Source organism: Taurulus bubalis, assembly GCF_910589615.1.
Source record: "Taurulus bubalis genome assembly, chromosome: 12".
NCBI lineage: Eukaryota > Metazoa > Chordata > Actinopteri > Perciformes > Cottidae > Taurulus > Taurulus bubalis.
The window spans coordinates 27460009-27472508 of record NC_136600.1 but is presented as its reverse complement, the minus strand read 5'-3'; the positions used below and the strand labels follow the sequence as shown (position 1 = coordinate 27472508).

Below are 12500 nucleotides of genomic sequence, written 5' to 3'. Positions count from 1 at the left end.
AGTACCTGAACAGGTAGAGAACAGAGAACAGAGAACATGAACAGGTAGAGAACATAGAACAGAGAACCTGAACAGGTAGAGAACCTGAGCAGGTAGAGAACAGAGAACCTGAACAGGTAGAGAACAGAGAACCTGAACAGGTAGAGAACAGAGAACCTGAACAGGTAGAGAACAGAGAACCTGAACAGGTAGAGAACAGAGAACCTGAACAGGTAGAGAACAGAGTACCTGAACAGGTAGAGAACAGAGTACCTGAACAGGTAGAGAACCTGAACAGGTAGAGAACAGAGAACATGAACAGGTAGAGAACAGAGAACCTGAACAGGTAGAGAACCTGAACAGGTAGAGAACAGAGAACCTGAACAGGTAGAGAACCTGAACAGGTAGAGAACAGAGAACCTGAACAGGTAGAGAACAGAGAACATGAACAGGTAGAGAACAGAGAACCTGAACAGGTAGAGAACAGAGAACCTGAGCAGGTAGAGAACAGAGAACCTGAGCAGGTAGAGAACCTGAACAGGTAGAGAACAGAGTACCTGAACAGGTAGAGAACAGAGAACAGAGAACATGAACAGGTAGAGAACAGAGAACAGAGAACCTGAGCAGGTAGAGAACCTGAACAGGTAGAGAACAGAGTACCTGAACAGGTAGAGAACAGAGAACAGAGAACATGAACAGGTAGAGAACAGAGAACCTGAACAGGTAGAGAACAGAGAACCTGAACAGGTAGAGAACAGAGAACCTGAACAGGTAGAGAACAGAGAACCTGAACAGGTAGAGAACCTGAACAGGTAGAGAACAGAGAACCTGAGCAGGTAGAGAACAGAGAACCTGAGCAGGTAGAGAACCTGAACAGGTAGAGAACAGAGTACCTGAACAGGTAGAGAACAGAGAACAGAGAACATGAACAGGTAGAGAACAGAGAACAGAGAACCTGAGCAGGTAGAGAACCTGAACAGGTAGAGAACAGAGTACCTGAACAGGTAGAGAACAGAGAACAGAGAACATGAACAGGTAGAGAACAGAGAACCTGAACAGGTAGAGAACAGAGAACCTGAACAGGTAGAGAACAGAGAACCTGAACAGGTAGAGAACCTGAACAGGTAGAGAACAGAGAACACTTACAAACATGGGCAGGTCCTGCGTGTCTCTGATGGCAGCTTTCATCATGGCCACCACCCGCTCGTGTGTGATCACCTCCTGGGACACAGCATGAGACACACGGTTCACTCTTTCTTTAAAACATATTGAGTCATGATTTTATATCAATGTTTTCCCTTGTTATGTTTAGTGCTGTGCATCAAAACAACAAGGCACATTCATATTCTGATGCTCTGTGTGTGTGTGTCCGTGTGTGTGTGTGTGTCCGTGTGTGTGTCCGTGTGTGTGTGTGTCCGTGTGTGTGTGTGTCCGTGTGTGTGTCCGTGTGTGTGTGTGTGTGTGTGTCCGTGTGTGTGTCCGTGTGTGTGTGTGTGTCCGTGTGTGTGTGTGTCCGTGTGTGTGTCCGTGTGTGTGTCCGTGTGTGTGTGTCCGTGTCCGTGTGTGTCCGTGTGTGTGTGTGTGTCCGTGTGTGTGTGTGTGTCTGTCCGTGTGTGTGTGTCCGTGTGTGTGTCCGTGTGTGTGTGTCCGTGTGTGTGTCCGTCCGTGTGTGTGTGTGTGTCCGTGTGTGTGTGTCCGTGTCCGTGTGTGCGTGTGTGTCCGTGTGTGTCCGTGTGTGTGTGTGTGTCCGTGTGTGTGTGTGTGTCTGTCCGTGTGTGTGTGTCCGTGTGTGTGTCCGTGTGTGTGTGTCCGTGTGTGTGTCCGTCCGTGTGTGTGTGTGTGTCCGTGTGTGTGTGTCCGTGTGTGTGTGTGTCAGAATCAGAATCAGAAACCATTTATTGCCAGGAATGTTTGCACAGACGAGGAATTTGGTTGGGCGGAAGGTGCAGACATTAGACATTAAACATTAGACATTAGACATTAGACATTAGACATTAGACATTAAACATTAGACATTAAACATTAGACATTAAACATTAAACAATAGACATTAGACATTAGACATTAGACATTAAACATTAGACATTAGACATTAAACATTAGACATTAGACATTAGACATTAGACATTAAACATTAGACATTAGACATTAGACATTAGACATTAGACATTAGACATTAGACATTAAACATTAGACATTAGACATTAGACATTAAACATTAGACATTAGACATTAGACATTAGACATTAAACATTAGACATTAGACATTAAACATTAGACATTAGACATTAGACATTAAACATTAGACATTAAACATTAGACATTAGACATTAAACATTAAACACTAGACATTAGACATTAGACATTAGACATTAAACATTAGACATTAGACATTAGACATTAAACATTAAACATTAGACATTAGACATTAAACATTAAACATTAGACATTAGACATTAGACATTAAACATTAAACATTAAACATTAGACATTAGACATTAGACGAGACAAACAACAATCAACGACAGCAGCAGTGCAATGATGTCTAAATCACGATGGCAGTGTAGAACTGCACCATCATTTTCTTTGGCAGGTTGAATTTCCTCAGCTGCCTCAGGAAGAACATCCTCTGCTGGGCCTTCTTAGTGATGGAGCTGATGTTCAGCTCCCACTTGAGGTCCTGGGAAATGATGGAGCCCAGGAAGCGGAAGGACTCCACAGCGTCGACGGGGGAGTCACACAGGATGAGAGGGGCAGGTGGGGCTGCATTCTTTCTGAAGTCCACAACCATCTCCACTGTCTTCAGAGCGTTGAGCTCCAGGTGGTTCTGGCTGCACCAGGTCTCCAGGTGGTCAGTCTCCCACCTGTAGGCGGACTCGTCCCCACCAGAGATGAGTCCGATGAGGGTGGTGTCATCCGCGAACTTCAGGAGCTTGACGGACTGGTGACTGGAGGTGCAGCTGTTGGTGTACAGGGAGAAGAGCAGCGGGGAAAGAACGCAGCCTTGGGGGAAACCGGTGCTGATGGTCCGAGAGCCTGAGACGGGTTTCCCCAGCTTCACGTGCTGCTTCCTGTCAGTCAGGAAGTCTGTGATCCACCTGCAGGTGGAGTCGGGCACCTGCAGCTGGGAGAGCTTGTCCTGCAGCAGAGACGGGATGATGGTGTTGAAGGCAGAGCTGAAGTCCACGAACAGGATCCTGGCGTAGGTTCCTGGAGTCCAGATGCTGGAGGATGTGGTGGAGGGCCATGTTGACAGCACCGTCTACAGACCTGTTGACCCTGTAGGTGAACTGCAGAGGGTCCAGGAGTGGGTCAGTCAGGGTTTTGAGGTGGGACAGGACCAGGCGTTCAAAGGACTTCATGACCACAGAGGTCAGGGCGACGGGCCTGTAGTCATTGAGTCCTGTGATCCTGGGTTTCTTGGGGACGGGGTGATGGTGGAGGCCTTGAAGCAGGCTGGAACGTGACATGTCTCCAGGGAGGTGTTGAAGATCTCAGTGAACACCAGAGACAGCTGATCAGCACAGTGCTTCAGGGCGGGCCCCTGATGCACTGGGGGAGGGTGGGCTGATGGTTTGTGGCTGGCTGATGGGCCTGTGGGGGACGGCGTCAGGACTGCTCCATTGTCTATCAAAGCGACAGTAGAACTTGTTCAGCTCGTCTGCCAGGCGGAGGTCATTCATGGCGTGGGGGGTTTTCGGCTTGTAGCTGGTAATCTGCCTGAGACTCTCCAGACAGAAGCAGAGTCACTTGCTGATAGCTGCTGTTGCAGTTTCTCAGAGTGCAGTCGTTTAGCATCTCTCACCGCCTTGCTAAACCTGTATTTTGACTCTGTATACAACAAGTCCTTGTCCCCACTCCTGTGTGTGTGTGTGTGTGTGTGTGTGTGTGTGTGTGTGTGTGTGTGTGTGTGTGTGTGTGTGTGTGTGTGTCTCACGTGCAGGATGGCGCGCACGTTGCTGGACGTCAGGTTGTGTGTTCTGGACTTCCTGTCCAGGTCGATGTCCAGTCGTCCCAGTTCGTCCTCACTGGCCTCACTGGGAGAATTCAACCAAACTTTATTGACACAGGGTCCCGTCATCATGATGTCACACTTCACCTCCGCGTCACCTGAGACAGGTGTTCTCTCTTCCTGTCGGCCCCCAGTGGAACTTCCTGTGCGAGACTTCCTCTCCAGTTTGATGAGGACAGTCTCTCCGTCCGTCCTCATCGATTTACTCTGCAGAGGACACACGTCCTCCTGGGCTGCACGCCGCCGCTCCATCTGCTGGAAGCACAGGGATCAATACTCGGAACAATACCAGGATCAATACAGGGATCAGTACCAGGATCAATACTAGGAACGATACCAGGATCAGTACCAGGATCAATACTGGGATCAATACTGGGATCAGTACCAGGATCAATACCAGGATCAATACAGGGATCAGTACTAGGAACAATACTAGGAACGATACCAGGATCAATACCAGGATCAATACAGGGATCAATACTCGGAACAATACCAGGATCAATACCAGGATCAATACAGGGATCAGTACCAGGATCAATACAGGGATCAGTACCAGTATCAGTACAGGGATCAGTACCAGGATCAATACAGGGATCAGTACCAGGATCAGTACCAGGATCAGTACAGGGATCAGTACCAGGATCAATACAGGGATCAGTACCAGGATCAGTACCAGGATCAATACAGGGATCAGTACCAGGATCAGTACCAGGAACAATACCAGGAACAATACCATGTTTATACATTCTACAGTAAAGTTCTCGTCACTTCTTCTTCGTGTGTTTTCTTCTTCGTGTTTTCTTCTTCGTGTGTTTTCTTCTTCGTGTGAACCGTGAGACGTTGTTTACATGGTAAATACAAAGTGTTGTTGTTGTTGTTGTGTGCATGTAAGAGCAGTAAACAGACACTAACGTGTGTTATGCATGTTGTGTTAGCAGCTAGCAGTAGCTACGCTACCTCATAACGCATGCGCAGCGGCTGCTCCGTGTTGTTCACGTTCCAGCTGTAAAATAATAACCGAGAACCGGAAGCAGCGACCACCGGAGCCGCTGCGCTGCAGCCGCGAGGAGGACGTTACCTGGAGGCCTGCGCGAGGCGCCGAGCGGCCGAACAGCTCCGGGAGCCACGTTAGCTCTGTTAGCCTTCCGCCAACAACAACAACACTTCCGGTCTGTGTCCTTCACAATAAAAGAGGAGCGTCACAGTGAAAGCTGCACTGCGCCTCCTGCTGTTCCGGATGTTTCATTATGTTATATAATAATATTAATGTTAATAATAATAATAATAATAATACATTATTATTATTACTATTATCATTATTATCAATATTATTTGTATTTGTATTATCATTATGATTAGAAGCGTTATTATCTACCCTGTAGACAGGTGTGCAGCAGGTAACCCTCACAAGCACCACATGGGTGAATGGAAGGAGGTGAAGGCAGAACATGACCATCTGCAGCTTTAATCAGTGTTGAACTCACCTGAAAAGACGTGTTTGTTACACATGATAATCACAGCTTCACTAAAGTGTCCAACGTGTTATAAACACCATCACAAATAAGTGGAGGAGTAAAAAAGAAACGTTCCATCTCTCAGCTTTTGTTTAATCAGAGTCTTCAGTTTTTAAAAATACATTTTTATTGTCAGGTCGTAAGTTTCAACACAAAGGTACACATCAGTGAAACACAACGACGCAACAATACAGTCAGATATTAGTAGAGGTGTTGGTCTTTATCTGTGTTGTGTTGTTGCTGCTGTGTTGGTGTTGACGTGTTGTGTTGGTGTTGTTGGTCTTTATCTGTGTTGTGTTGGTGTTGACGTGTTGTGTTGGTGTTGTTGGTCTTTATCTGTGTTGTGTTGTTGCTGTTGTGTTGGTGTTGACGTGTTGTGTTGGTGTTGTTGGTCTTTATCTGTGTTGTGTTGGTGTTGACGTGTTGTGTTGGTGTTGTTGGTCTTTATCTGTGTTGTGTTGGTGTTGACGTGTTGTTGTTGTGTTGTTGGTCTTTATCTGTGTTGTGTTGTTGCTGTTGTGTTGGTGTTGACGTGTTGTGTTGGTGTTGTTGGTCTTTATCTGTGTTGTGTTGGTGTTGACGTGTTGTGTTGGTGTTGTTGGTCTTTATCTGTGTTGTTGTGTTGGCGTGTTGTGTTGGTGTTGTTGGTCTTTATCTGTGTTGTGTTGTTGCTGTTGTGTTGGTGTTGACGTGTTGTGTTGGTGTTGTTGGTCTTTATCTGTGTTGTGTTGTTGCTGTTGTGTTGGTGTTGACGTGTTGTGTTGGTGTTGTTGGTCTTTATCTGTGTTGTGTTGGTGTTGACGTGTTGTGTTGGTGTTGTTGGTCTTTATCTGTGTTGTGTTGTTGTTGTTGTGTTGGTGTTGACGTGTTGTGTTGGTGTTGTTGGTCTTTATCTGTGTTGTGTTGGTGTTGACGTGTTGTTGTTGTGTTGTTGGTCTTTATCTGTGTTGTGTTGTTGCTGTTGTGTTGGTGTTGACGTGTTGTGTTGGTGTTGTTGGTCTTTATCTGTGTTGTGTTGGTGTTGACGTGTTGTGTTGGTGTTGTTGGTCTTTATCTGTGTTGTTGTGTTGGCGTGTTGTGTTGGTGTTGTTGGTCTTTATCTGTGTTGTGTTGTTGCTGTTGTGTTGGTGTTGACGTGTTGTGTTGGTGTTGTTGGTCTTTATCTGTGTTGTGTTGTTGCTGTTGTGTTGGTGTTGACGTGTTGTGTTGGTGTTGTTGGTCTTTATCTGTGTTGTGTTGTTGCTGTTGTGTTGGTGTTGACGTGTTGTGTTGGTGTTGTTGGTCTTTATCTGTGTTGTGTTGTTGCTGTTGTGTTGGTGTTGACGTGTTGTGTTGGTGTTGTTGGTCTTTATCTGTGTTGTTGTGTTGGCGTGTTGTGTTGGTGTTGTTGGTCTTTATCTGTGTTGTGTTGTTGCTGTTGTGTTGGTGTTGACGTGTTGTGTTGGTGTTGTTGGTCTTTATCTGTGTTGTGTTGTTGCTGTTGTGTTGGTGTTGACGTGTTGTGTTGGTGTTGTTGGTCTTTATCTGTGTTGTGTTGGTGTTGACGTGTTGTGTTGGTGTTGTTGGTCTTTATCTGTGTTGTGTTGTTGTTGTTGTGTTGGTGTTGACGTGTTGTGTTGGTGTTGTTGGTCTTTATCTGTGTTGTGTTGGTGTTGACGTGTTGTTGTTGTGTTGTTGGTCTTTATCTGTGTTGTGTTGTTGCTGTTGTGTTGGTGTTGACGTGTTGTGTTGGTGTTGTTGGTCTTTATCTGTGTTGTGTTGGTGTTGACGTGTTGTGTTGGTGTTGTTGGTCTTTATCTGTGTTGTTGTGTTGGCGTGTTGTGTTGGTGTTGTTGGTCTTTATCTGTGTTGTGTTGTTGCTGTTGTGTTGGTGTTGACGTGTTGTGTTGGTGTTGTTGGTCTTTATCTGTGTTGTGTTGTTGCTGTTGTGTTGGTGTTGACGTGTTGTGTTGGTGTTGTTGGTCTTTATCTGTGTTGTGTTGTTGCTGTTGTGTTGGTGTTGACGTGTTGTGTTGGTGTTGTTGGTCTTTATCTGTGTTGTGTTGTTGCTGTTGTGTTGGTGTTGACGTGTTGTGTTGGTGTTGTTGGTCTTTATCTGTGTTGTGTTGTTGCTGTTGTGTTGGTGTTGACGTGTTGTGTTGGTGTTGTTGGTCTTTATCTGTGTTGTGTTGGTGTTGACGTGTTGTGTTGGTGTTGTTGGTCTTTATCTGTGTTGTGTTGTTGTGTTGGCGTGTTGTGTTGGTGTTGTTGGTCTTTATCTGTGTTGTGTTGTTGCTGTTGTGTTGGTGTTGACGTGTTGTGTTGGTGTTGTTGGTCTTTATCTGTGTTGTGTTGTTGCTGTTGTGTTGGTGTTGACGTGTTGTGTTGGTGTTGTTGGTCTTTATCTGTGTTGTGTTGTTGCTGTTGTGTTGGTGTTGACGTGTTGTGTTGGTGTTGTTGGTCTTTATCTGTGTTGTGTTGGTGTTGACGTGTTGTTGTTGTGTTGGTGTTGTTGGACTTTATATGTGTTGTGTTGGTGTTGACGTGTTGTTGTTGTGTTGGTGTTGTTGGTCTTTATCTGTGTTGTGTTGTTGTTGTTGTGTTGGTGTTGACGTGTTGTTGGTCTTTATCTGTGTTGTGTTGGTGTTGACGTGTTGTTGTTGTGTTGTTGGTCTTTATCTGTGTTGTGTTGTTGCTGTTGTGTTGGTGTTGACGTGTTGTGTTGGTGTTGTTGGTCTTTATCTGTGTTGTGTTGGTGTTGACGTGTTGTGTTGGTGTTGTTGGTCTTTATCTGTGTTGTGTTGGTGTTGACGTGTTGTGTTGGTGTTGTTGGTCTTTATCTGTGTTGTGTTGTTGTGTTGGCGTGTTGTGTTGGTGTTGTTGGTCTTTATCTGTGTTGTGTTGTTGCTGTTGTGTTGGTGTTGACGTGTTGTGTTGGTGTTGTTGGTCTTTATCTGTGTTGTGTTGTTGCTGTTGTGTTGGTGTTGACGTGTTGTGTTGGTGTTGTTGGTCTTTATCTGTGTTGTGTTGTTGCTGTTGTGTTGGTGTTGACGTGTTGTGTTGGTGTTGTTGGTCTTTATCTGTGTTGTGTTGGTGTTGACGTGTTGTTGTTGTGTTGGTGTTGTTGGACTTTATATGTGTTGTGTTGGTGTTGACGTGTTGTTGTTGTGTTGGTGTTGTTGGTCTTTATCTGTGTTGTGTTGTTGTTGTTGTGTTGGTGTTGACGTGTTGTGTTGGTGTTGTTGGTCTTTATCTGTGTTGTGTTGGTGTTGACGTGTTGTGTTGGTGTTGTTGGTCTTTATCTGTGTTGTGTTGGTGTTGACGTGTTGTTGTTGTGTTGGTGTTGTTGGTCTTTATCTGTGTTGTGTTGGTGTTGACGTGTTGTGTTGGTGTTGTTGGTCTTTATCTGTGTTGTGTTGGTGTTGACGTGTTGTTGTTGTGTTGTTGGTCTTTATCTGTGTTGTGTTGTTGTTGACGTGTTGTTGTTGTGTTGGTGTTGTTGGTCTTTATCTGTGTTGTGTTGTTGTTGACGTGTTGTTGTTGTGTTGGTGTTGTTGGTCTTTATCTGTGTTGTGTTGTTGTTGACGTGCTGTTGTTGTGTTGGTGTTGTTGGTCTTTATCTGTGTTGTGTTGTTGTTGACGTGTTGTTGTTGTTGTGTTGGTGTTGACGTGTTGTTGTTGTTGTGTTGTTGTTGGTCTTTATCTGTGTTGTGTTGTTGCTGTTGTGTTGGTCTTTATCTGTGTTGTTGTGTTGGTGTTGTTGGTCTTTATCTGTGTTGTGTTGTTGTTGACGTGTTGTTGTTGTTGTTGTGTTGGTGTTGACGTGTTGTTGTTGTTGTGTTGTTGGTCTTTATCTGTCTTGTGTTGGTGTTGACGTGTTGTGTTGGTGTTGTTGGACTTTATATGTGTTGTGTTGGTGTTGACGTGTTGTGTTGGTGTTGTTGGACTTTATATGTGTTGTGTTGGTGTTGACGTGTTGTTGTTGTGTTGGTGTTGTTGGTCTTTATCTGTGTTGTGTTGTTGTTGACGTGTTGTTGTTGTTGTGTTGTTGTTGTTGTTGGTCTTTATCTGTGTTGTGTTGTTGCTGTTGTGTTGGTCTTTATCTGTCTTGTTGTGTTGGTGTTGACGTGTTGTTGTTGTGTTGGTGTTGACGTGTTGTTGTTGTGTTGGTGTTGACGTGTTGTGTTGGTGTTGTTGGACTTTATATGTGTTGTGTTGGTGTTGACGTGTTGTTGTTGTGTTGGTGTTGTTGGTCTTTATCTGTGTTGTGTTGTTGTTGACGTGTTGTTGTTGTTGTGTTGTTGTTGTTGTTGTTCTTTATCTGTGTTGTTGCTGTTGTGTTGGTCTTTATCTGTCTTGTTGTGTTGTTGTTGACGTGTTGTTGTTGTTGTGTTGTTGTTGGTCTTTATCTGTGTTGTTGCTGTTGTGTTGGTCTTTATCTGTCTTGTTGTGTTGGTGTTGACGTGTTGTTGTTGTGTTGGTGTTGACGGTCAGTGGGTGTTGATGCTCTGCCGCTGGCAGCGGGAGATCAACATGGTGACCATTTTCTGCAAAACCTCGGCCCTCATCTTACTGATCTGAAGAACCTCCTCGTGGTTCACCTTCTCCTCCCGACTGTAGTCCAGAGACACCTGCAGCACGACAAAGGTACGTCAGCGGGTTAGGGGTTAGAGGTTAGCGGCTAGGGGCTAGGAGCTAGGGGCTGGTGGTTAGTGGTGAGGGGCTAGGGGCTAGTGGTGAGGGGCTAGGGGTTAGTGGTTAGGGGCTAGGGGCTAGGGGTTAGGAGTTAGGGGTTATGGCCACAGACATTCACTTGTCCACAGACTAGCATTTTAATTACTGACCATGTTGGTGATGAGGGACAGACCAAGAACTCTGAGTCCACAGTGCTTTGCCACCGTCACTTCAGGAACTGTACTCATACCTGAGGAGGAGAGGGAAAGCAGTATGTGAACTGGTTCCAGTGTCAGCAGCTGGTGGGACCAGAGTGCTGCTGGTATTCAACAGTCAGTGTAATCACACTAGGAGATGTATGTCATGTGACTTCATCAACCACCCGGATCGTACCACACGGTTTGTGGAGTTAAAGGGTTCCTTCCACTCGCTCTCGTTCATATTTAATGAGAACCCGCCGATGTTCTGGTTCCTGCTGGTCGATAGCGTCATGTTCATACCGACATGCATGATCTCCTGGGATATTCCTCTTCTAAAGAACATATAGATCCTCCTCAATGGACCCAAGAATCCCTGCAGACTTCTCAGAGACCCACAGGCCTTTCTCAAGGACCGTAGAAACGCCTAAAGAACCCGTAGAGGCCCCAGAAACTCCTCAAGGACCATTAAAGCTACTCAAAGACAGATAGGAATCACTCCAGAAACCCTATAATTTCATCCAGAACCCATAGGAATTTGAAATCCTTGTCAAGGACCTTCAGAACCATTTTCAGGACCCCTAGGAAGAGTGTTCGCAGACCCATGATCCTAGACCTAGATCGCCTCTCTTCCTGTCTTACCCACAGAGTCGCAGCCCAGGATCAGTAGCATTCTGGCCTCAGCGATGGTTTCGAAGTTCGGTCCGCTCACCATGCAGTAAACTCCCTCTCGGATGAAGTCACTGCAGCCGAGCTCGTTGCCCACGTCCAACGTCAGCCGCCTCAGATCCTTACTGTACGCATCGGACATGCAGGGGAACCGGATCCCAAAACTACACAGACAGGAAGTCAGACGAGAGATTAACCATTCATAGCTAAAACCACGAACAGCAGTGCACTCTAATAAGTATCAGATGAATCAATGTAATATTCAGTCAACGTAACAGGGAGGCACCACCGGTCCTCCAGGCCCCACCGCTCATCGTTGGGTCCACACAGTGGGTGTTGTCCGGCGAATCCCGGCAGGTTGATGTGGTCTTTGATGATCATGATGTCGCCGACTTTAAAGTCCGGACAGATTCCTCCAGAGGCGTTGGTCACCAGCACGGTCTCCACCCCCATCAGCTTAAAGATCCTCACTGGGAACGTCACCTGAGACGGGGAGAGAGACAGACAGGTGGACAGACAGGTGAACAATCAGAGGACTACAAAGGTGCTACTCCTCATCCTGCTGCTTCATGACCAAGGTTTTTATGGTCGATTTCAGACTCTTGCAACTCTTGGTCCAGGTTCAGATTCAGGTTGTGTCCCTTCACAGGAAGCACTTGTGGACTCGGTGAGGACTCACCTGACAGAGAGAATAACCTTCGTACAGGTGGAAGTGACCCTGCATGAAGACACAGGAAGTGTTCTCAATCGTCCCAAACACCAGACAGCCTTCATGACCCGTAACTGAGGGAGAGACAGACAGACAGACAGAGAGAGAGCGACAGAGAAAAACGTAATTAAAGACTAAAACATATAAGAGCCTGGAATGAGACCAGAAGAGGGAGGAAGACAACAGAAGGACCAGCTGAAGCCCCGCCCCTTCAGGCAGCAGTGGGTGGGGCCTACTCACCTGTGCTGACGGGGAAGTTGGGGATGTCCTGGTACCTGAAGGTCTGCTTGTTGGCGGCGCCATCAGCCAGCAGGCCGAGACCAGAACCACAGATCACAGCCACCTTGGGACGCTGACTGGTCTGGTTCAGGAGCCACTGGGTGGTGAGCTTGTAGTCCTCAAAGGAGCAGCAGCTGGGGGGCACGACAAGATGAAGCAGAAGGAGAAGCTGGAGCACGACAAGATGAAGCAGAAGGAGAAGCTGGAGCACGACAAGATGAAGCAGAAGGAGAAGCTGGAGCACGACAAGATGAAGCAGAAGGAGAAGCTGGAGCATGACAAGATGAAGCAGAAGGAGAAGCTGGAGCATGACAAGATGAAGCAGAAGGAGAAGCTGGAGCACGACAAGATGAAGCAGAAGGAGAAGCTGGAGCACGACAAGATGAAGCAGAAGGAGAAGCTGGAGCATGACAAGATGAAGCAGAAGGAGAAGCTGGAGCACGACAAGATGAAGCAGAAGGAGAAGCTGGAGCATGACAAGATGAAGG

The 12500-nt window shown here is 46.3% G+C and overlaps 2 protein-coding genes across 2 annotated transcripts in view; both read right to left on the bottom strand.

Annotated features, from left to right (window-relative positions):
- Window positions 1-4243, bottom strand: part of gon4lb (gon-4 like b) — a gene marked incomplete at its 5' end in the record, with an annotated part of 21627 nt that extends 17384 nt beyond the window's left edge. Inside the window, 2 exons of the mRNA XM_079227415.1 lie at window positions 1126-1200; window positions 3917-4243. Of these exons, the coding sequence (XP_079083541.1) occupies window positions 1126-1200; window positions 3917-4243 (402 nt within the window). The remainder of the gene's footprint in view (window positions 1-1125; window positions 1201-3916) is intronic.
- A 5731-nt stretch (window positions 4244-9974) lies between these two features.
- Window positions 9975-12500, bottom strand: part of pnp4b (purine nucleoside phosphorylase 4b) — a gene marked incomplete at both ends in the record, with an annotated part of 4108 nt that continues 1582 nt past the window's right edge. Inside the window, 6 exons of the mRNA XM_079228186.1 lie at window positions 9975-10115; window positions 10329-10408; window positions 10998-11188; window positions 11332-11507; window positions 11704-11807; window positions 11974-12146. Of these exons, the coding sequence (XP_079084312.1) occupies window positions 9975-10115; window positions 10329-10408; window positions 10998-11188; window positions 11332-11507; window positions 11704-11807; window positions 11974-12146 (865 nt within the window). The remainder of the gene's footprint in view (window positions 10116-10328; window positions 10409-10997; window positions 11189-11331; window positions 11508-11703; window positions 11808-11973; window positions 12147-12500) is intronic.